This window comes from Myiozetetes cayanensis, unplaced genomic scaffold (assembly GCF_022539395.1).
Source record: "Myiozetetes cayanensis isolate MyiCay16 unplaced genomic scaffold, myiCay2020 scf6-25, whole genome shotgun sequence".
Taxonomy (NCBI): Eukaryota; Metazoa; Chordata; class Aves; order Passeriformes; family Tyrannidae; genus Myiozetetes; species Myiozetetes cayanensis.
Window position 1 is genome coordinate 10,127,925 of NW_026087853.1, and position 25,497 is coordinate 10,153,421.

At 42.9% G+C, this 25,497-nt stretch overlaps 1 protein-coding gene across 7 annotated transcripts in view; it reads right to left on the minus strand.

Annotated features, from left to right (window-relative positions):
* EVL (Enah/Vasp-like) overlaps window positions 1-25,497 on the minus strand; it is a 152,006-nt gene that overhangs the window by 12,215 nt on the left and 114,294 nt on the right. For all 7 annotated transcript variants that reach the window (XM_050337167.1, XM_050337168.1, XM_050337171.1 and 4 more), the window contains exons 4-5: window positions 6,816-6,879; window positions 3,618-3,679 (exon numbers count right to left, since the gene is read on the minus strand). In XM_050337167.1, coding sequence (XP_050193124.1) covers window positions 3,618-3,679; window positions 6,816-6,879 — 126 coding nt within the window. The remainder of the gene's footprint in view (window positions 1-3,617; window positions 3,680-6,815; window positions 6,880-25,497) is intronic.

A 25,497-nucleotide genomic window follows, 5' to 3' on the forward strand; every position in this document is an offset into this window, starting at 1 on the left:
TAACGAGGGGAACTCCATCTCCAAGCACCCCAAGGCTCAGCAAAGCTCCTCACAGCAGCAGAAGCCTGTTGGAGGGGCTGATGGTGGCAACTCAGTTTCAGTGTTTTTCCCTGTCCATAACAGGTTAGTTGAACAAATATATCACCCCAAGGGAATTCCCCCGTACGCTCTGTCAGAACAGGCTGCTCCTGGTGTAAAATCACAGGTTCAGTTGCTCAGTGAGTGTTATTTTGAAAGACAGGTGGGTTTGGACTGAGACACATTTGGAAACTGTATTTAACATTAACAGCCTGTTTTTCTTCTTATCTGGGTTTTCTTACAATACTGCCTTATTTCTGTGGTTACTTCTGCCATTATTTCACACTCCCAATTCCATTCTTGAAATGAACCATAGCTGCTATTAGAAATACTTTAAACATTTCAAGCCCTCTTTCGTTCGTGAACATAATAGCTAGTAATTCATTGTGGGTACAGTTAATCTTAATTGCAAAACTACACCCACCTAATTAGAGGCCAGCCTCAGGCAAAAATTGAACTGAGTCAAAATAATGGACTGATGTGAGTTTAAAATAACTTTATTGAACTAAGTAGATTTCAAGGACTTGTATCAGCTGAAGGACTGAGCCTCCAGTGGTCATAGTAATATTTTAAGCAGAAAGTGAAAGGAAATGTTTTAGTTTTCTTCTTCTTCTAGGCACATCACTTTAGCATTATATGTGGTTATAAACATGAATAGATCCAAGTCACAAAACGTATGCTCTGAATTGCAAATAGGCATTACTTGCAAGTGTTCTAACTCTGCAGGCTTTAGGTAGGCATTAGAAATCAAGACTATATGCAAAGTGGCCAGATCCGAGCTCTTGATCTGACTTCAATGAAAAAGGTTTGCTGGAATAGTTATAGTGACAAGCCCACAGCTATAAATGCAGTTTATACCAGGAAGAGAATTAAATAAATTGCACAAGCACAGGGGATTCTGGGTAACTTAAACAAAATCCATGTTCTATCTTTTGCTGGTAACAGAAATACCACTTAAGAAAAAGAGTAAAAATCACATCCTCTACCAGTATTCCTACACAGACAAGAAGTTTATCACAGACCTGGCCTCTAGTTTCAGAAGAACCCGTCTACTATGTTTGGACCAGCTGAAAATAAGTTCTATATGAAGCTCTTTGAAGCAATTTGACTCTGCTGAATGACATCTCCATCTGGCCTAATACAGTAAGAATATGCATTGCAACAACCCAGTTACAGGGTCCTGGCCTGTAGTGCTTCCTTTTTGCCTGGTCCCTGGACCAGTCCTGAGTGATTTGGATACTTTTCCACTTCAGTTTCAGAAATCACATACAGTAGGAGTAGCTTTGGGTCTCTCAGCCCTTTTTCTAACAGTTACAGGCAGTGCCAACAGGGCTTTTTAAACAGCTGACAGCTATGGCTTTACACAGGTCACAACTCACTCAGAATCAGTACTTACTCAAGTGGGCAATGGCTGGTGATGTCATGTAAGGAGGGGTCCTCCTGGGCATAGCCACCTCAGACACAGCAGCGTGGGGGGGAGGCAATGGAAGACAGTGTGACATGGACTGACAACACTGCTGTGGAGGACAAGATGATGGATGGGAGGATGGGGAGGGAGCCTGGCCAGAGGAGCTGGGGGGGCTGGTGATGGTGGGCAGCGGGGAGCAGGGTGCAGCTCCTAGGTGTGGCAAGAAGGACCCATCCATGCTTTTCACCTGGGTCCCAGAGGGGTCTAAACCAATTTGTTCTTCAGGATGGCCATTCAGGGGTCCATCTGCTGAGGTCTCCTGGCCTGCTTTGTCTGTGGGTCCCTTGACCCTGTCAGGTGGGACAGGAATCGCGGGCAGGATGGTGGGACCACGTGGCTGCAGGACATCACCCCTCTGCAGAGATGCTGCACTTGTGGCAGAGGGAGCAGAAGACCAAGGAGAGCATGAAAGAGAAGAGCCCCTGAGAGGCTGGTAAGAGGCAAAGGGAAAATGGGAAGGATGGAGAGGCGGTGGAGACAGCGAGGTTCGCCTGATGCCTGGCATTATGGTCCTGCTGTTTTGGCAGGAGGGAGGGGGGGAACCTGGGGCTGTTGGCAGCTCAGAGGCTGAGTGCCTGTGCAGGAACCGTGTGGGCTCTCTGGCTCTCCACTGGGATATGAAAGGGGATTGACTGCCGGGCTCAGGGACAAAGGGTGCTGAAGAGTCAGTGCTGGCATGAGGTAGCGGGGGGAGCACAACACCAGAGGCAGGAGCGCTGCAGTTACTGGAGGTTGGAGGAGGAGACTGGGGCTGACAGAGGGGAGAGGACAGGCTTAACTGAAGGGTGGAAACTAAAAGAACAGAAAAGACAAATGAAAAGAATAAGCTGGGTATGCAGCAAGGAATGAAACCAAGGCAAAGTGGAACGGAGAAAAAGGAACCGTGAAGTAAACGCAAACAGAAACTCAAACAAAGCACGGAGGAGATGGTGCAGGCACCAGCTTGGGGATTTCCAGCCCTCAGCAGAACTGGAGGGGTGTGTGGAGCAGAACCACTGGCAGCACGGGATGGGCTGCATGCTCTGGTGACAGTGAGGCTCCTCCAAGCCCCACGTGAATCTGAGTCAGGATCACGAGCATCACCTTTGCACCAGGGACAGCTGCAAGGGATATGCTGAACACAGAGGTGGCCACCTTGTAGCCAGAGAGGGGGCAGCCAGCAACCCCTAGGAGGCATGTCCTGCTCCTTGTGTGTGCCAAGGTAGGATTTTGGCCATGTTCCTTATGCAGAATAGCACACTAACCTTTGCTGAAAGAGGAGTCCAACTATTTCTGTCACTGAAGGTGTGTGTGTATGTCTGAAACGGTGGCAAGTCAAAAACTAAAAAGTTTTAACAGCTGAGGAAAAACATTTCCCTTATATGACCAGATTAACTGAAAAAACTTGCCCAAAACCAAAGCCCAAACATAAGATGGCTATCTTGGCTTCCTTGCTCCGCCTCCTTTCAGAGAGGCAAAGCCATATTTTTTAGTTATAAACTATTCCTGTCATCTCTTCTCTCAGCTTAGTGCAACTTAATATGCTATAGAGGATTGTTCGTAAGCTCATTAAATATATATATATTTTCCATTAAGCTCACAGAAGATTCCTCAGTTCATGATCACAAAATCCCCATTGATGAGCATCTAGAGCTATATTTTCCTCTGTGCTGTAGTTTGCTTTGTGCTGCAGAACGATGTGGAGTGCCTGAGCACATCCAGCACTTCAACCCCTTTGTGCTGACATCCCCTGGAAACACAGAGTCACTCTTGCAGTGGCTGTGCTATCTGCTCTCCTCATGGGTGTGGAAAAAGCATGTCCAGGCCTCCTTGGTACATCTAAAATGCTGCTCAGCTATGCAATTTTTGCCAAGTGCAAAAACTGCCCAGCTTCACCTGCATGGCCCAGACCTGAGCCTCTGCAAAACAACACAACCATGCCCAAATGCATGTAAGTGTCTAGCTCAAAACGCTTTAAAATCTATTCATAACTATAACCACTTTTAGCAGTCTAGCTCTTGTATAGCACCCCACAAATCCCAACAGCAGCGACAATCAGGGAGAGACTGTATCTGCTTGATTTGATACATGCCTGTGGTAGAGGTTCTTCTTTCCAGAGATTCCTGGCGCTGTTGCTGTTGCTCCATCACTTGTCTAAAAACAGGAATGAAAAAAACCTCTTGGTTATTATGTATTCTTTATAATTTTGAGTAAAACCTTTATACCCTGAGAAGCACTCAAGCTGTATGTCTTGGGTGAGACTCTGATCTGGTGAGATGGAGATGGGTCTGATTTCACTTGCCCTGGCTGCAGCACTGCCATTTCACACGTTTGGGAAGCTTAACCAGGACATTGCCCTGCATTCATCAGACACTGCAGGGGTTGGTTGATCCACTTAAGATAACTCCTCAATAGATCTGCACAAGGAATAGTCAGTGCCCAAGGCCCAGGAGAGCACAGCAACCATGCATGCCTGAAGTGCATGAGCACTGCAAGGAAAGAGTAAGTGGTATCTTGTATAAAATCACAGAATCACAAATTGGGTAAGGTTGGAAGGGAACACTAGAGGCCATCTAGTCCAACCTCCCTGCTCAAGCAGGTTCCCCTGGAGGATGTTACTCAGGGTTGTGTACAGATAGCTTTTGAATATCTCCAGGGAAGGAAATATTCAGAATTACACAGTCCTGAGTCTTTTATGGATCAGGAGCCCAAAGCACCTGTAGTTAAAATGAAAGCATAGCGAAGCTTGATCTGTGTTTTGGTGCTGACTGTACAAAGCCTGTGTTGTCCAGGTGCACATCCCAGCCCTTTTTGGCACTGGCCAGTCCAGCTGACAGCCCCAGCACAGTTGCCCCTGTGCCACCGGCACCACCACCGCTGTGCTTCCCCTGCAAATGTCAATCACAACATTGCACTGCTGCTTTTTTGGCACTTTTCTCCCCAGGAGCTGCCAGCTCCTGTGCTGCCCAGGCCTGGTGTCCCCCGGGGGAAGGATTGTTACAGGCGCTGGTCCGCAGGGATGTGCAGTTCCAAGAGCCCATCAGCAGGGGTCTGCTGTCACACGCTGGAGTGCTCCTGCCTGAAGGGATGTCCTTGACTCCTGCCACAACCTCCACCTCTCACTGGGCTCCTCTTAAAAAGACTGACAGCTAAAACCTAGACTATTTGCCAGGCTTTTTGCCAAGTGCATGGATATGGACTAAAGATTTCAACAATATTAAAACACAATTCTGAAATTAGAAATTAGTGCTGAAGCACTTGGTAATAAAGTTTATTACAATTTTCTTCCACAGTTTCTAGGCCAAGTTTGCCCTGAATTTGTTTCCTGTATGTTTGGGCCAGTCTTAATTGCAGTTTTCTTTTTGTCTGCAGTAGCTTTACTTCTTGGTCTGTACAGTAAGGCAAGTTTAACTCTTTGCCACATTTCTATTTTGACTCCTTATGCAATATTTTGGAGAGATCTCCCAGTTAGATTTTCACATGTACTTTCCAAAGTCTGCAATGTTAAACAATTCTATCTTATTTATATAGCAGTAAAAGCTTTCTAAAAGAAATAGTCCGAAAAAATAAAGTTACACTGTGCAGAAGAAGAAGAATATCTTAATTTCAAAACAAATTTCCCATATTTCAATTCTGGTTCAACACATGGGAAAGGAAAATCCATGATTTTGATGGAGAGGGATCAATCCTAAACTGGTTTTATGCTCAGGGTATGCAATCCAGACAATTTCTAGAAAATGATTACAGGCATCTGAGAAAATCTTAGTTGGTTGATTCAACTGTTTCATTTAAGCTATGACACTTTAAACCTAATAAATAGAAGTCTTTACTTCAATACATACCCTGGTTCTTCCTTGGTAGTTATGGGCTGAATACATATGCAACAGCATCAGTTACACTGCTAAAATTTTAATTGTAAACACATGTACTAATTTATTAGCGAAATTTGATGATGAAGATCAACTTGACACATACATTTTCCTGATTAAACCTGGGGGAAATTCTAGGTTTATCTAGAGAATAGACTTGGAAAACTCCAGTCTGACAGACCAGGAAAGAAATATGGTTAAGACATCTCCAAGTCATTAGAGCTGCTGCAGAACAGATAGAGGTACGGGGGGTTCCTCCAAACAAAGGTTGGCTGCCACTTGTCACTGAGGTTCATACCAGCCCCTTCTGCCCTTGGTCAGAAGCAGCTTACATGTGCCAAACACACCCTCCCACACATGCTAAAAGGAGAAGTTCTTAAAATCTTAGGAAGTCAAATTTATTCCAGTTGAACTAAATAAAGCCTGAGATTGGCACAAGGCTACTTAAGGAGTATGCAAGGACTAGAGTAGAAGAGAGAACAAATTATACTCTGACTTAAAAAATATATATTTTTTTAACATTTGTGTAAAAAACCTTTTAAACAGACAAATTTTCAATGGTAGATACCATATCAATTTCCTTGCCTGTTTATAAAATGTTAAAAAACGCCTAGCCCTAAAATTAGGTCTGCTCTAGACTTAAAGAATGCATCAGCATAATTAAAGCTGAAAGTCCTCCAATGCAGATACAGTAATATCTAAGTGCATCTACTGGCACAGCTTATTCCCCTCCAGTGGAGCAAAAGAAGCTTTCCCAGAACCATGTGCCCTGTAGCAGTCAAACAATACCGACCCAAAAGGCTTTTACTGTCTCTAAACAAAAAGGAATAAATAAAATACTTTTATTCTAACGTAGTTAAGCTGCTCACACTTTATATGTACAGAACAGACATTCAAATTTGAGGTCTGAATTACATATGGTCTGCATAATCCGTGATTTTCACTGGTTCAAGGAAGAGCTGGATCGGGTCTTTCAGCCAAGCAGACGGACAGGCAACGTCGCCTGCCTCTGGGTGAGCAGGGGCTCTCTGACCTTTATGACAGCTCTGCTATCCCAAAGTAAATATCACAAATCTCAGGTGAAATATCATCACACGCTGACCCACTTAATAGTCATAGGTAAATCCCTACTCAATCTCAGCTCATTCATAGTTATTCACAAAGTGCAGAAAACTAGTTTCCCTACAATTTCCTTATAGTTTTTGAAAGAGGAAGGAGAGACTCCTAAGTACCTACCAAGCAAAGAGTTTACCTAGAGCTTCAGTTCACTTCACCCTTTAAAAGTCATTACAGAATCATTAGCAATAATTACAAAATATTTAGAACTGTCTTAAAAGAGGTACAAGTAAAAAGAACAGTCCTTATCGGTGAACAAGGACTGCATGTTCACCCAAGAACTTCACCACAGATGATTAACTCACCTTCTCTGTGCTTCCATCTCGTCTGGAGATGGACCATTCTGGACCTGGCGCTGGGCAGCTGGACCTACAGGGAAAATGAGAGAATGCTGTTAGGAAAGTAAATGGGGCTGACTTTTTAAAAAAACGGTGCCACTCAGATTAATTGTTTCTCCTTCTTACTATGATAGAAGGCCCTCAAGTGTTATTGTCTTCTCTTTGCTTTATTATTATTATTTTAAATTATTTTTTTCCTATTACACAAATCATTGCCTCCTGTACATTTTTAGTCTCACTGGGAGAACCCAATGGCTAAATGTGGGAGCAGATTTGTCCAGAAACTTGGCACCATGGTAGATGTAGGCTACATACTAATCCCTTGGTGATGGTGAAGATGTGTAGAGTTGCAAAAGATGTCCCATAGAAGGGCAGTCCATCACACTGGGATGCATTTCAAGCTTTGACATGGTTCATATCTATCTCTCATGGATTATTCTGTGCCTGTACAGAAATTCAATCACCTTGCTGAGTTTATGAGCTCACATACCAACTAGAGCTGCCCTGATGCTGGGCTTAGCCTCAAGAAGCTACCTGAGAGAAGGTGCAAGGAGATGCAAAATTAAACAAGCCTTTTACAAAGGTGGCTTTTCTTTTTACAATGTTGTTAGTCTTCTGCTTCTGCAGGATCCACATCAAGCTGAGCTTTCACTGGCATTGACCGACAAAAGCCAATTACACGTCACCATTTAAGTCACATCTCTCTTGATTCATCATTTAATCTCTGTTCTTGGACATTTTATCAAGTACACTGATACTACATGCCATTCTCAGAAAGAAATAATTATTCTGAAAATAAAAGTAAGTGTCAGTAACATAAGCTATGGTGGCCTTGCATTCATTGGAAGGAGGATTGTTCCTTTGATTTGAGGAGATGGGTTTCAACTGCAACTGAACACATAAGAGTTCTATTAAATCCAACAACAATTTTCCTGATAAACTGAGAAGGAGATCAGTTATATGCAGGAAATTATTATGTCTACCTTATTTTTTTCATTTTCGAATGTAAAATTTCATCCTTTTAAAAGTTATCCAACAAGAGCAAATCAGAATGAAACACTTCCAAACCTAAATAGATCACTTTCAAATTGTTAAGGATATTTATCTCTATTTTCTTTATAAGTTACTGACAGGCTGAATGTCATCTGAAAAGCAATTTAGAAAGTATGACTGCATGAAAAGAGGAAAGATGGCAGAAATGCATTGTAGTCAGAATTTTCAGAGCACTGATCCAGAGGAAACTGTGCATTTGTGTTTTTGAAATGTGTTTAAGGACTAACATTTGAAGAAAGGGTATAGAGCACTTTCTGAAAATCAGGCGTGTGTGTTCCAATTTTGGGTCTCCCAGAAATGAAGCCAGTGACAGCCACTAAGCCAAATGCTCTGACAAAAATATCTTAGGATTGGGTATGAAGTAAAGACAGTTCACTTCTTTAATGACTCATGACTGACAATATTGTTTATCACAGGCCTTTGGCAAACTAAACAGACAGAAATGCCACATTTTGTAAATATCATCCGAAATAATGAATAGGAGGTAAAGGGTGATTGTTTTTGGGAAGTAAGCCTCAGGAAAAAAGTTTGCAAGTATTTGGGAAGCAGAGACCAGGCAGCTCATGTGAAAGGAGTTTAAGGTGTAACAAGGATCTTCTCAGAAACTCTGCACGACAAAGGCAGGGATGGCTTTCAGCATGCTCAGCCAGCCCTCATAGACACGGAAGGCAGGGATTAATTTTATGCTTGGTTCCATACATGTATGCTCTGCAGTGTACATACAGCACACATCTGTGTGGCTGAAGGTTTTTAAATTCAAGAGGATTTCTAGGTTTATTCCTCTCCACATTTTTAGATATTTCTCAGGCTGGAGCAGACACGAACAGTGAAGTGCTCTTGGTGATAGCTCATTTAAACATGTTTCTCTAGTTGCTCTGCGAGCTGCCTCTGACCCTGACAGCCTTTGGGAACAGTTCACAGAGAAGTGCACTTTCTCAGCAGAATAACCAGGAGAGACAGTTTTGCTACTGACCCCTTTGCAGCTCCACAGCTGCTGTGAACTACATTTTTACCAACTAATTAACGCAGGAGATGCTCTGTGAATGTCTGTGTTTCCTCGCTTCATTGCTTTGCAATAATTAACCACGCTTTTATATAAGCATCTTGTGATTCAGCTAAAGGCAGCTTTTGGGAGCACACAGATGTTTTCCACGTTTGCTTTTTCTCCTCCTGCTCGTCCGCCCCAGCACCCGCTCTGTCCTTCCCCAGCTGTCCCTACAGACAGCGATGGGGAACTCCTGGCACAGGGCACTGCTTTATGGTGGGCGTGATGGTTTCCATGTGCTGGTGGCTGCTCCTGCACCACTGCACAGAGATGTCTGTGTCTGCAACAACAGCCGGCCATAAAATAGCACCAGAGCTGTCACCGAAGGAAAACCCACGTCCTGGCTTCCACTCTGGTGCAGCTGTGGCAGGAAGGCACGAATAAACAGCAAAAATGTCATCTTTTCTCTCCTGCCGGGGCAACTCCATACGATGTTTCTTTTCTCTCTTTCACTTACCCTACAACTTGAAGCACCACTGACTGCATACACTTAAGTATCAAAACTAGGACCATTTATTTTGTTGAGCAACCAGGATTTTGAGCTTCTTCAATACAGTAGGTCCAATATAACAAACTTACAGCTCTTTCCATTCATTATACACACTGGAAGCAGCCACTGGTTGGGGTTTCTGCTACCCCTATAAGCCTCCATGGTTCTTATGGACCAGTGTGATTAATGTGGTGGACTAAGGAAAGGGTCCAGAGTCAGAGCTGAATAAGAAATATATATGGGCTTTAAATTCATGATACTGAGAATTTTTGTTCTGTATATGAAAAGAACATGATTTTGTGAAAAAAAACCAACAAAAACAAACCAACCAACCAAACAACAACAAACCAAAACAACCCAAAAAACCAATCAAACGAAAAAACCTATCAGACTGTGGGAGGAAAAGAGGTGTGAGATAGACAACTCTCCCTCATTGCTTGATGGTTTCAGCACATACTTGGATTGTGGGAGACCAGGCTGAGCCATCAACCCATTGTCATTTATATCCTGGGAATGTGATATCAACACCTGCTTATCCTGACAAGAACAGAAGAAATCATTCCAGACTACAAGTTTCTGCAAAGCTTTTCTTTCCCACAGCAATATCTTTCAAATAAATTGGCATTTTCTGACAGAACCCCCCGCCCCCCATGAGTTGTCAAAAGCATTTCTGACCAATGTTAATCCCACCATTCCTGTTTGTCCCTGTTCAGGTACAGCCTGTACCAACATTCCCCACGCAGGGCACTGGAGAGGGAGTCCTGGCCAGGCTGCCACCAGCTCCCAGGGCCAGCCTGCAAACCCACGCTGGGACTCAGCTGGACAGTGTATTTTGCTCTCTTCACCATAACCTCTCCTCTTCACCCCCACACAGCTGGGGGCTCCTCGCTCCTGGTTGTGCTGCTGCCCGAGTCCCCTGAGTGCCCCCCAGGCAGACCAGCCTCTCGTTGAGGTGTGAAGTCCAGTGGGTTCTGTTCTCACTTCAGCCAGAGCAGGAAGCTCTCGGTGTCCCCACACACCATCACTTCCCCTGTTCACAGCCTGGCTGTAATTTTAGCTCTCTTGTCGCTGTTGGGCAATCACGCTGCAGCTGCAGAGCCTTTGTCAGCACTTTAAAACACCTGCCTCTGCCCTGAGGACCTCAACTTGCTGTCTCCTGGTGGAGACTGCTCATGCTGGAGATGTCCTGGCATAGCCACACGCCAGGATGCAGCATCTATTGAGGGAGTGGGAGCCAGAACCAGGAGCATCAGTGCTGTGCTGGTGACACTCCCTTAAACGCATTAGTAGAGACAATTATCCTGGACAAAGCAGGGATCTAATTAGCGCATAGATAAAGCAGGGTGCCTATTTACCTAGTCTAGATAAAGCCTGTAGATAAAGCAGGGTGCCTACACCACTACTGGGGCTCTAGCTAGTACAACCAGAGTTGGATGACATGGCAGCTCAGGCAGACCTAAATTTCCATGGCTAGTTGAAGGACTGAGAAGAGGGATCACTCTGCTCACTGTGCTCCATCGCTGCAGCTGGGCAGAGCCACAGGCCCCTCGAGTGTGGAGTCACACTACTATGACATTCCCATGACAGGGGTTTGGGACTCCTGGTCCTGGGGTCCTGGTCCAGCCTTATTTTGATTTGATGTGCAACAGCTCATGTGTTAGGAACTCTGCAGGCAGGGTTTGTCTGACAGGGATGCAGGGGCTGAGGCCAAGTACAGACAGAGGAGCGGTGCAGTTTTGTCTGCAGATCACTACTGGTCCACTCTGAAAAATGTTAATGCTAATAGGGTTTTGTAGTGCTGTTAAGTCTGTGACACAGTGCCTGCTGCTCCACACAGGATCCTACTGGATCATTTGAATCACTATAAGCAAAATCACCCTGGTAGACAGAGGGAGCACACCCACCAAACAGAGCGTTTGGGTACAGTGTCACACGGCCCGCTTTCAGGCAGTTTGCCTCAAAAACATTAACTTGAAATAGAGAGTTTCAGAGAGTGTTATTCACAGGCTGGGTGCCTCTGCAGCATTTATAACAGAGCACATTAAATACCTTCTATAATATCATTTACACGTGGACCAAGTTTTTCCTCTGAGAACTGCAAAGAGCTTTATCAGCTTTAATTAAGCTTCACCAATGCTGTGAGGCAGAAGTGACTTGATTACACCCAGGCCATGTCTGCACAAATAAAATTTGGTTGCATCAATTTACCTACAGGTGAGATTTGCTACTGACATAGTTAAATCTATGCAAAAGGTCACCTAAGGCACTCTTATTCTGATGCAGACGAAACCTGGTTTGACCTAAGGCAAACAGAGTGCAATGAAAGGAGAATTTCCAACTGTGGGCCAGAAAACTTCTTTACCTTCCTTCCTTGTCCCTTGGTGACCAACAGTGCTGCAAGTCTGTGACACTGCAAAGTAAGACACATCCTCTTAAAACCATCCCCAGCAATGTTTTACATAACCTCATTTTACCTTATACTGCACTGGACAAGGAGCAGTTTTTATACAAGTACCAACTCTCAGCTGAATTGCAGAAACTCCCACCTTAGAAGCTCTCAAAAGCACTAAGACTGCAATTGCTTTGCTTTTACATTTTACCTCCAAGATTACTTTAATCTAATTCTGTTGATTTGAACTAAAAACTGATTTAACATTCACTGCTGAAACTTTCTGATGTAGATAAAATTTAAGGACAGTGACAGAGCTGGAAAAACAAGCCTTGTATTTAACATGGGAGTGTCCTACCCTAGCATTAGTTCACACCTCCTGCAAGTACATATATACAGGTGTGTACACTGTGTGCAGTCCTTTTTTTCTTTTTTTTTTTTAGGAAAAAACAACAAATGCAATTACAGGCATCCCTGCATACACAACCACAAGGCTGTGCATGTGTATTGAGCAGGATGGAAGACATGAGATCCAGAGAGGAGTTACCAAATAGAAGGGCCATGCAAAGATCCAGTGCTGCAAGATGATTAGAAATAAATAATTTTCATTTAATTACAAGTGCTACTGAGAACACCAACATGAAACCAGTGTGCCTTTGACTTGGCTGCTAAAGCTGTTAAATCAGTTATTTTGCATAAAATATGATGGCACTTGTTTGATCCTGGCTGTTTATCCATCATGGCACTGGCACAGCATTTGATAATTTTTCATGCTGGTGTCTTGGTTGAGTTGATGGAAAGAAAGCTAATTTTTTTCATTCTGAATGCAATAAAGATGAGACAATATAAAGCAGTTCCTGCAGTAAGCAACTGCACTCTGGCAGTATGGGTCTCAGTAAATATGTAAAGGACATGGCTGAGGTGCATTTATCTCAGTGTCAGTGCCTCACCTCAGGAACACAGCTTGGGTTACCTCTCACATAAAAGACATCACAACCAACTTTAAAGAAGATTTAAAAATACACACAGGTGACCATGCAAACAGGAAACCTTCCACAGTGAGGTGATTTCAGGGCTATTGGGATCAGCATCTCCTCCAGAATGTAGCCTGGAGGGGTGAGATTGCATCCCCATGATTAGGACAAGCAACAGGGGTGGGACATCCATGTGTCTGGCATGGGACTCCCTGTACTTTATCTGGCAACTGATTAACATAAAATATAAAAATTGAGTAAGAACTGGGAATTATTTTTCTCTCAGCAGCTCAGCTCTAACAGGAAGAACAAAATGCACACTGATGTAGAATAGCATGAGCTTGTCAGGTGGGGGAAGGTGGACAAGAAAAGCTGTTCCCTGGGAAACTTCCCCCTGGGCAGGGGAAGTGGCTGAACGTTGGTTCCCCACTTCCCAGAGAAGTGCTTCGAGCACCAGACCTTCAGGATGGCAGCAAAGTGGGAGGTGATGCTTACACAGCTCACTGGATCAGGAGCCCAGTGGATGTGCTGGGACAGGACCAGACCCTGTGCAGCGCTGGCTTTCCAAGAAAGAGAGAGTACACCTGGCAAGATGAGCACAGGAAAATCCCGCGCAGGACAGAAAAAGATGGAACTGGAGCATCCCGGGGGGGATTCTGTTTGTTGTGCTGAGCTCTGAGCAAGAAAGAACTAATTCAGGGACGGCTCAACTATGCGCTAATGAAATAGAGGCGGGTGAGGCAGCCACCTGCCAGGCAGCACCTCCCTCCTTGGCAGGGGCTGCTGCAGGAGCTCTGATGCTTTTAGAGAAACAGCCTTGTTTCTGCAGGCAGTTTCATGATAAGTAAGCATCCAGCTTAGTTGATGACCAATTGCTTTTGTTAGGGGAACTGCTTCTAGGCTCTGAGAAAAATGTTATGTGCATAGAAAGCTATAGGAATAGTTATTTCTTTTAATTACAAAAAAGAAAGGCATCACTGGACTTCTAAGGGTGTGATTCTAATATTGCTGGCCTTATAAACACACACGGGGAAGATGATGGGAGAAGATGTCAGTCAGTGCCAGCAGTGAAAAAGTAATCCATAAAATTCAGGACCGTGAGATTAGCTAAAACAAACAAACAAAATGTAAATAAACCCGACAATTATTAGTATCAAGTAAACAAGCCCTGAGGTACTTCAGTTTCCTCCTTTTTTTGATTGTTTTTCAGAATGTGCATCAAGCCTATTTTCCTGAACATCCAAGATTGAAACTTTTCAATAAAAGTTGAAATTAGCTCATAATCTTGTGTCTCTAGGCAGTAATGGAGCTTTAAGAAAAACACCAAATACCATCAGACTCTCATTAAAATCAAGAGCATCTGCCACACTGAGCAGCTCCCCACCACTGCATGGGAGCCCAGGCAGTAGGTGCTCCAAAGAAGCTGTAAATCAATACACACCATCTAAAGATATGCCTTATCTTTTAAGATATTTTCCTGAATCTGGTTTTAAGAGACAGGAGTACTGGCAACACTGGCCTTGTGCTCTGCAGTGAGAGCACTGCTGAGCTCAGAAACCACTTTCCCACAGACATCTCAGGCCCCACACATCTGTTCTGTGAAATATAAACCGAGCATCTTCGTTTAACTAAGTGTGACTCTGTGTGTTTCTGCACCCAAGTAAGTGCATATACCTATTTATACCCACTTCACACTTACAAGTCTTTACATCAAATAAAAAGCAGGGATTTGATACCCTTTTTTTTTTTTTTTTTTTGACAAATTGAATCTCTGAAAATCTCTGAAGTCACAGGGGAAAAAGAACCCAGCCAGTGGCATGAACAACAGTTCAATCAGCTGATACTTACACACTTAGCTGGTCAAACATCATCTCTAGTTTTGTTTAACAGTAGATTTATGACACATTAGATCAGAAATATATAAATTGCCCAGTGTAGCCTGGTGCAGCACACCAAGGTGTCATGATCTGTTCTCTGCCCACCTCCACATACAACCTTGCAAGGCAAGGCTGTCCATTTTTAAGTGTCCTTTTTCACTACTGGTAAGGCAGTAAAACCCTCAGGGCAGTCTTTTCCACAATGTGGAGAACAGCAGGGCCCCATCTGTGCCTTGAAGCAACATGTACACAGAGAAAACACCACACTATAAACACACAGTTTGCATCTATTTAATGGCTAAGATCCAGACAAGATCCATTTTACCAAGATTTAAATCCCAACACTCCTGTAAGGCAGCTAAGATCAGTACCTGCACATGGATAGAGTGCTAGACAGAAGAGAACTTTTCTACGAAGCATAACTCAATGGAGATATATTTTGGGATTTATGAAAAAAATCCACATGAAAAAACATCATTAGAAATAGGTAGGACTCCTTGATAATTAACTCACAGTCTAATAAAGTTAACGGATAAACAAAATATTCAAATACAGCACCTGATCCCATTCACACACCAAAAGCCAAGCTCTCTGCTTAAGGGAAGCATAAGTCCCACTAACAAGTAAGGGCCACTCAACTCTGCAAATCCTCATTTCCACAGGCAACTCACTATGCAGGAAAAAATAGGTAAATGTCCTGCTAACTATAGCAGGTATAAAATGCTGCCCTTGTTCATATCTGTTTTTTTTTAAATCAGTATCTATTCTGTATGTATAGATACTATTCACTAGCAGGTAAAGACAAAAGCAATCCAACACATTGATTCAGAAGTCATCATCCCATATTCTTGCTGTAATAACTTCTCCTGATTTAAGAGCCCTGACTAATGCCGCCATCTCCCGAACCTAATGGGTCATTTCTCTCAAGTATTATCTCAGCCTCCTCCCGCCTGCCTGCCAGAATTAAAAGCAAATTAAAGATAAACTATCCATCTATCAGCTACAACTGCAAGTGATTTCCCAGCACAACAGGACGGCAGCACAGAACATCTCCATGCAAAAACTCCCTGGCACAAACATCCCTTCCCCCCTTCCCAGGAGGGCTCCTGCAGGAGGAGCATGGCATGCAAGGGACCGGACGTGCAAGGTAGCAGGGAGGCTTCCATCACCTACAAGACATTCGGCACAGGATGATGCAGTCACAGTGGCAGAGGCAGAAGCAGTGCCAAATCCATTCCCTGCTGACCATAGTATGGCAGCAGCCTCCTCAGCGCACCGCTCTCTGCACCTTCCTCATGCCCAGCACTTACCGCCCACCCCGCTGCAGGCCAGGTTTCACCAGGTGTAATCTATCCACCACTGCAGCAGCAACGTGGGCCTGGCCACCTAAATATTTAATTGGACCCTTTTCCTCACCTATCACAAGCCTTTGGGGTGTTTGAAGCCAGACTCCATTGTCTGGACTTTCACCTAACAAATGCCGTGAAAGTGAGAAAGAAATTTCATTTTCTGCCTCCTGCCCCAATCAGACCACCATACGTTCACCTACATGCAAGCAACGACAATATATGCAAAATGTGAATAAGCAGAAAGTTAGCTTGTACAGGGAAAAAAAAATTGGCTGCAAATGAACATGCAGGATCAAGTTCACTGGTGGTGTAGCTTCTGAAGTCAAAGGAGTTTACTGATGAACTTTGAGCAATAGCCTTAAAACATAAGTGTGAACAAGATGGATTGAGAAATAAGCATATATGGCTTTAAATCCCCATCTACTGCCTTTCACTTCTCTTCATCATTCCGTCGTTCCTGATCTCTGGTCCCAACACTTCAACCATTCTACTTTACCTGCTAATCACTTTCCTCTTCTACATTTAAGTATGGCAGGTCTTGCAGAGGCAATCCTGTTGAAGTTAATGGACAGTTTGTATGAGGAAGCTAAACAGAATATTTCTTCCCTGTTCATCTTTGCCTTATCACCTTTGATCCACTTCTTTCCCTTCTCCTTGCTTTTGCATTATTCCGTCTACTGGGGACTTCACACAACCCAATCCTCTACTCCTCAAGCAAATTCATAGCTGGTTTAGGGGATATATCTGCATAGCTTCAGTGGCACTACTCTAATTTAGATCAAATAGTATTTTGACCCACTGAACTCAGCAGGTAAGTCTTTTATCTAATATCTGATTTTTAGAATATGCTGAATAAGAACTATAAGTCTCTTCCTATGGTTACACCAGGTGAAAGCCATGTGGAGGCAGGTTCTTAACTACCTTGCAATGTATCAGAGCCACTCCTACCCTTCTCAAACAATACATGTTCAGCATAACTGGGAAGTCGCTCACTCTCTGTACCTGCCGCCCACAACATTCTCAGATCGATGGAGTGATATGTAGATAATCTAATAGCAAAGATGCTTATCATATGTTTTCTAATGCTCGCTGCTATGAATTATTTATGTCCCATTTTAAGTCTACAATATCAATACCTCTCAGGTATGCTCCACTATCAGATGGAGTGAAACAAGCATTAGCTAATCAATATTTGAGACAGCAAAAACTCTGTTAATAGCAAACTATCTTTTTCACTATGGTACACAGATGGTCTAAACTCTACCTGCATGTGCTCATTGTTTTTTGCCTGCTGGCTTATAAAGCCATTAGAGGCACACCAGCAACAGGAATATTACATTCAAACCCGAGTGTAAATTCAGTGTCTCACAGCCATAGATGCCAATGGCCATTACGTTCTGAGGATTTAAGAAGATTCAGAAATAAATTTAAATGAACAAAAACGGCACTAAAATTTTAAAATTGTAGGCTATGTTTTATATTCAGGACTCCAGTTTTTCTAGAGAAAATTGTATGATCAAATCCTTACATTCTCAGTTTTGAGGACACTTCAAATACTTTTTGTTCTCCTGTGCTTTACTCCTTTATCTCACACTGAAGGGAAGCATTTGGCTGATGTAAAATATCAATTCGGACCTCCAAAGTGCTCACTTATCCTGTAACACCATTGGAACAACCTGCTCTTCAAAAAAAACCCAAACCAATACTACAGAAATGTAGGCAATTTATAACAATGTATCAAACTAATGAGGGAATCTGTAAACTCAGAGATGTACAATTTCATTCTGTCATAAGAATGGCTCTAACTCTTTCTGTGACTTATTGGGTCAAGACTGATACCCCGTATTTTATGACTGTCTTATGTACTTATTTCTTACACTCTAAAGTTGTGGTTTCTAAGGGGTTAAATCTGCTCATGACTAATAAAAAGCTGAAAAACATCCTTCGAGGCCAAACAGCATCTCAGGGAATTGATCTAATAGAGATTAACAAATTCCTACAGATTCTTCTGCAGACTTACCACCTGCACAGCAAAATCCCTGCCAACAAAGTCTGCCATGGAGCCAGGAAACCAGTGAGTGGGTGTGCTAACTCCTCCCTCCCCCTAATCCTAAAATTAACATAATATTTTTAAATAGCACAGTGTGGGGCAGCAGAGCCTGGGCCACCATGTGACTGAGTAAGTGGTGCAGCAGATCTGCAAGGAGAACACATATGGACTGGAAACAAGTTCCCTCTGGGATTCCACCATCACTTCTGACTCTGAAATGAAGATTGGGACCCACAATCCCATCAGAAAGAGAGTAACCCCTCAAAAGTGGAAATAGCAGCATGGCCCACAGGAAACATAATTAAAGACCCTGAAAAGCAGTTTCCCCAGAGAGTACAACACAAGCCACCACCTCTGCTTTCTACTTTGGATAAACTAAGTTATGACTTGCCAGACACTATCAGTGTTGGTCCAAGTTTGAAGAAAAAAAATTCATGCGTGGCTAAAGATTGTGAAAACGGTTTTATAACACCTACACTGGGATTCCTGAGCTGTGGTACATGTGCCACCAGCTGTATGCAAGTCACTTAAAAGGGATACTACATGGTGCAACACAGGGTACTGGGCATAAACCCCCCCAGAGATCTTAGAATTTCTTATTATCATTACTTGACCTTCACAAAGGTTACGGGCCAGCTTGCCTGTGGCAGCAGAGAGGATTTGTAAATGAGCAGCACTTGCAGATGCTGTGCACCTAAAGAGGTTTTAAATAACAATTCAATTGACCATCTCTTACTCCTGTATAAAAATCAACCTTGACCTCATTTTGAGCATGAACCAATACCAGCTGGCTGGAAGGCAAACACTCCCCCAAATAACTGCTCCTGTAATCCTTGCAACAGGAAATCAATTGGGTAAATTGCATTTTGACAAATATAAATCATTACTGACAAAAAGGCTTGGCAAATCCCTCTTGATGCCCAGCACTTACCTGGTACAGCGGTCCGCTGAAAGGAGATGTGCTAGAAAAATGCTTCTTTTTTAAACGGAAGTTGAAAAACTAATTCCACAATCTGCAGCAGTAAAAATAAAGGATAGCTCTGATCCTGCAAGTGGTAGCAGGCAGGCAGGTGACTCTTCTACATGAAGCCTTTTGCAGGAAGGCTGTAATTATCTGTTTGAGCAACTACTGATTGTATCTGGAGACTGTGCGCATAGGAGCCAATATGCAGCTGATACAACTCATGTCATTTTACTTTCTGTACATTTTGTCCTTAATGGAAAAGGTTGCTTTCCTTTTTCATTCCCAATATCTATTACCCATGCTTGGGGAGGCACTTAACAGCACATTAGATGGCTAAGAACCCAGAGGCCGTGCCAAAACTGAAATAACACTATGAAGTGAACTGAGCGCTTGGTTTCTTTTAAGTAGTGTCTTTATCAACTGGCACTTGGAGAAGATTTGTACTCTAGAGAGCTCTGGAAAACACTCAAGAAGAAGAACAATGAACTTTTCAGTTCCTCAGCCAGACAAATTACACTAAAAAAGCCATTGTCATGCCATTGACCGGATCTTTGTAGTTATCAAGATGAAAACTGGTTTCTTTTATTAAGGGTCAGTGTCAGATGCTTTGTTACACCTGTAGAAGCCGTTTAGATTGAACTTTTTATATTGTCTTTCTCCACTCTCAACCTCCATTTCCATCATCACTTCCAAAGTACTCCTGAGTACTGTGCCAAGAAAGAGCTGAAGCATTTCCCTCAGAAAATGATGCTTGCAGGATGGCTGCTAGTCTGCAGACACCACATCCACATACCATAGCAATTTGGTTGGAGTAAGATTGCATGGAATAGATTTAAGACCTGGGAGAGAGCAGCCTGCTCATCTCCACATTTTGTCTCTCTGGAGCTGCATGGAGACTTGCTCATACTGAGTCAGGGCTCTTAAGCTGATGGATCCTCTCCCAAATTTCAGTGCCTGCAGTACAGGTACAAGTGAGTGAGACCAACCTAGGAATACAGCATGTAACCTTCACTGCTTGCAGGGACAGTCCAGATTCAGGTGCCTGAATCAAGGCTCGCCATGGGAGTGAGAAGACCCACCTGGCACCGCATCTGTTTAAGAACGTAATCTGTTTAAGACCCTAACATATATTTCCAGTTACAAAAAATTTTAAATAGTATGCAAGACTATAAGGTTCTGCCAAGAAATAGAGAGCAAGAAGCATTCCAGGCAAATGCAAGTCTCACAGACTGAGCCCAGAAACCCCTTGTCAACTCAAGTAAAGATTACAGCTACCAGAAAATTATCTGCATTGGTGCGCCTGGCACGGATGCCATTCTCTAATAATATGCTTTGATTAAATCATGGCAGTGTTTGTGGCATTAAACTAAACTGCATTTAAAAGACACGCTTGCACTTTGCATATCTTTTCTTTGCAGGGCACTGCTAAGAGCAAAATAGCTGCACAGGAAAGATGAAGGCTGTTAAGCAAGTCATTTCTCATGACAGTTGCCCCATTTTCAAGTTATTTAAGCTGCTGTCTGTCAGTAGGCTGTAGTATGGCAACAATTAAATAGTCACTAGTAACATACACATATTACAGTATATTGCTTTTGAAATTGTCTTCTACAAAAATATGTCCATCAGTTCAACTGATGGGGAAATTTGAAGTCTGCTACACTGCTATTAAGATCATTTGGTATAAAGTAAGTGCTGGCATGCATTTGATGCTTCTCAGAGGACTCGACTTTAATTAATTTAAACTTGCAAAATGATTATGATTCACTTGAAAATATTCAGAAAGTGCATTCTGTTCCCTGAGAGTATGAACAGGCATTTTGTGGGAGACCATGACATACTTTTCATACGATGCGGAAAGTCTGAGACCCAAAAAAAGTGCCCCAAACTCCTGCAAAGAGGATAGCAAGCACAATTCAAAAATAGTTCCGTTTTGCAAACTTCTAGTTGCATCACCAACCTCATAAAACCTCCTCAGTTATCGGTGCCAATCTAAAAGAGGGATGAATCCTCCCTGGCGGTGTGTCTCTCCGCTGATTACAGGAGAAGCCTGGGTGAGACTCTATGCCAGACTTTCGGTCCTATAAATACAGCTGGGATGAGTCCAATCCTAAGAGACTAAGCCACAAACTCTACCAAATTACCCATAGATTCAGGGAGGGTTTAAGAAACAGAATACCATTCTGGATCTTGGCTCACCACTGGTGACTCACCGTTGGGTGTGCCATAGTGAGCCTTGCATGGGGCATGGCGGGCAAACGCTCCTTGTAGTGAGTAACAGATACCTGTTTGTCTCTGTCTGACCATCCATAGTGGGAAAACTCCTGATAAATCAAACAGGTTTCCCCTCTCCCTGTTCATCTCCCAGACTGAAGAGTGGAGGTTTATTAATCACTGAGCTTGGGGGACCAACTTTGTGTCCTATTATCTGTCTCTCGCTATGGAGACTGGCGAGGTAAGCGGTTGTGAGACAGCTGTGGAACAGGGCACGTATCTTTCCTCCCACAGAGAAAAAGGACTTCCCAGAACGAAAGCTAAAAATAGCTGGTTTGCCTAAAGGGTGCATTCACTTTGAAACACAGAAAACAAGTCCTAGCTGCCACTTTTAATATGACAGGTATCTTTAGCAGCCTGCTTTCTGCCAAAATACCTAATGCCCTGCTCTATCTTCTTAAATTTTTACCATTTCAAATTGTAGATGCTTTTCAGCACATTATGAGGTGCTTGAGGGCATGAGAGAGGGCATATACAACCTTCTAAACTACATTAAACCCAGCCCTTTTCCCACCAAAAAGGCTCTTTAGGGTTATTTCATGAAATCTATTGCACCCCTGCCTTTCTTCCCAACATTTCTTACAGCAGTGGTGCTTCAGCTCCCCAGCACTCTCTTTTTAGCCCTGCTCTGTGCCTGTCTCTCAGGTGGAGCTCAGGCTGCCCACATCCCACCCAGCACTGCAATGACCAGACAGTCTGGTGTGGAAACCAAGCATCAGACACAATATTTTATCAGTGATGGTAACAAGACAGCTGGGAAAACTTATCTGGGGAAGTGGTAGATTCTCTATCACATGAAGTTATTAAATCAAGACAGTGGTTTTTCTAAAGTACACCTTTTGAGCACAAACAGGGCATTACGTAAAGAATTTGGTGAAGAATTTGTGGTCAGAACACCGTAAGTTTGAACACAGAGATTAGAGCAAGTAGCTTTAATGATCTCTTCTGACTCTAAAAGTCTAGGAATCCAGCATCATTGGTTATCAGCTTCTTTACACCAAAGATCTGCTTGACTCTTCCAGGAATTCATTAAAACTTAAAAGCTTGCCAAGCTGAGAAAATTACTGTGATATTTCCAACTGCTTTCCCCAGAATTTTACATTAATTTGTCCTCTGGCCCTAAGCAAGCCTTGCCATTTTTCTTCTGAGCAGCTTGAGAAAGGAGCTTGGTTGGACTGCTCTGCTGCTCCTCTCTGTGGCTCCTTTTGGAGCCCCATGCCCATGAGTATTGGCAAGCCACCCAAGGATTTGGGAAGCATTCCTTGCCCTTCCCTGACATGGTATAGGTATTTCTTTGCAAGTCTTGAAGCTGGCACCACAATCCCCATTGATGACCAAGCAGAGCATACCAGGCCTACAAACATCTTGCAGATTGAAACGATAGCCGAAATAAGAACCACTTGGAATACCATTCATCATAAAGCCGAAAAGCTAGCAATGTGCCACACTTCTCTTGCATGCAGAAGGGTCAAACAGGAGGCAGGGCCCGCCGTCTGGCTGTCAAGGATGGGATCTGGTTGAACACTCCCTCTCTGCCCCCAGAACGAGCCCACCTGAGCCCCTGAGAAACATGAGCAATTCTGCATCGTGCTGATGAAGTTCTTAATCTACGTGTCACCCAAGCTGAACTGCAAAACACGGCTGCCTGCCCTAGTTATCAAATGACCTGAAACTCAGCACGATCATCTGCCATAACAGCTGGTTCACTGACGAGAGAAACTCCTGCCTGGCTGCTGAACCAGAGCCAGCGTCGAGAGCCCAGGACCCGGCACGCACACCCTCCCACACTGAGACACTGCTCCCACCCCCCTGCATGGCACGGCCTCAAAATGTCTTGTGTTCTTCGAATTCTGCACACTGACTCCTTCCTCTACATATTCATTTTTCATCTGTATCATTAAAAAGAGATTTCAGAGACCTGGTACTTCAAAGAGGCAGAAAATAATGAAACGTCCTTCACGAGGAATTAAAATGAAGGTAAGGTTGGATCTTGTCAGTTTTCTTTCTTTCTACTTAGGGTACCACATAAATAATAAAAAGCACTAAGAAATTTACTTCTTCTTACAGTAGCAACCTATATAGAAACATAGTACAAACATTAAAATGATTGTACAAGAGTAAAATGCTCAACACAGGCAAAGTTAGGGAGCTAAATAACTTTGACAGATGTTATGAAGTCTTTTTTAGACATGACTCATGTTCAAAAAGTGATACTTTCTGAAGTTGCTTTGATCTACAACAAATTGTATTTTTCAGATTAACTGACAAAATAATTCTAATTACATATTAGGAAACTTTTAGTTTTATTAATGTGAAAGTTGATATTAGTGATATTTATTACTCCTTAATAATTAAATAAACAGAATTAAATGTTTGTACTATATTTTTTAAGATAGTTGCTTTTGCACTTCTTCCCCAAATAGAAACGAAGAGTGAAAGCTGTTATTGAAGACCAGCCCCTCAGCTGGAAGTCAGCGTTACCCATCGAACTCAATGGACATAATTTCCTGCTAAACTGGATGTAGAAGATTATGTTTTCTGTGTGGATCTGTCCTCTTGGGTAAATACATTTTCTCATTCCCTAGGTGAAATGGCAAATGAGGACTGCATATGTTCTTAGTCCTAGGAAGTCCAATGGGTTCACACTGCTAATGTTGTGCCCAAGTAGCATCTGCCCATTGATTTTCACACTTGTAACTGGTCGTAGCTGTTGTTAGAGCTCATGTGCGTAAGCAAGACTAAAGTTTGGACTGAACATATGCCTTATTCTCTGTGTTTACTTCAAGGTGGGCTTCAGAATCCTTTCTTTAGCAGAGAAAACATACTGTAAGTGTGAATACAACTGTGAATATTTGATTAGGGACACACAGAAAGAAACTGAAATTGTATGGCACCAAGACTTTACATAAAGTATGCATGAACAAGTAAAGTAACTAATATTAAATGTATACTTGTATTTTTCTTGTTCTGCAGTCTTGCCTGCACATTAATGTGAATTAAACAAATTGAAACCCCACACCGAGTAACATCAGATCTAATTGCAGTGCAAAATGTTTCCCTAATGAATTTCAGTTTCCATATTGTCTCCTACAAATAGTGCTATCATGCTAATGAATAAAAGCAGATTACTAATATATATGGATTATTCATATTAAGCCAGTTATTTTGGCTGATTTATGAGAAAATGAATTTATGAAAATAAACATTTTTATCCATATTAATAAAACTTACTTGGGGGCTACTGTCACTAAGGCCTTAGTTTTATTTTTTATGCTGTTTGCCAGGTGCTGACAAATGCATGAATGAACTCCCTGTCCTAGACAGATCATAATCTAGGCAAGTAAGTCTTGATCTTCTAATAAGGGGACTCCCATTTGTGAGGCAGGGACACCCTCCAGCCGTGCTTCCATTAGCCAAAATCTTCCATCAGCCAGATGGGGAGGAGCACTGCCAAGCCCTGAGCCTTGTGGTGTCCTGAGCCTTGATCTGCGAGACAGACACGCAAAATACACCAGGGATGGCTCAATGAAACCAAAAAACAACACTGTGGCTGGCTGTGTGCTTTTGCAACCATAGCAAAATTCCTGTCTTTATCACAATCCTTGTTTTCATCTCATGGAAGAAGGCAGCAGTAAGACATCTTATTTAATAGTCATATGCTTGCATGATTTGGGATGATGGGCTTCAAGTGGCAGGTGGATCCAATTCTGCAAAGTGCTGAGCTCTGCAGAAGAGGTGCCAGCACCCCATCTCTTCTGGTTTTACAAGGAGTCAAGAGTACGTTCCTGAGATGCGTTGAAGTCAGCACCTACCATATCAGTCCAACCACAAGTCCTCCTTATCATTCAGCTTTATCCTATCTAGAATAGTTCTGATATCTGGAGGATGTTGCTTAAGAGCCTTTTCTTAAGCCCCTCTTTCATTCATTAGCTGTGCTGGAGCAGGGGCAGGAACACTGGTATTGGACAATTTAAAATGTCCTGAAGGTTTATATTACTTTTGCACCTTCTTGGGCCATTTTTTAGACCTTTCTTTCCATGGCCAAAGCCAGATCAGCATAATTTTGCCTTATCATTTTTTTTAAAGAGGTGGTTTTTTAGGCTGCTAATAATAATACAAGTAAGTTTATAATAAAGACTCCTGCAGCAAAATCTTATTCAGTCACACACAATCTTGAAGTGCTGCTC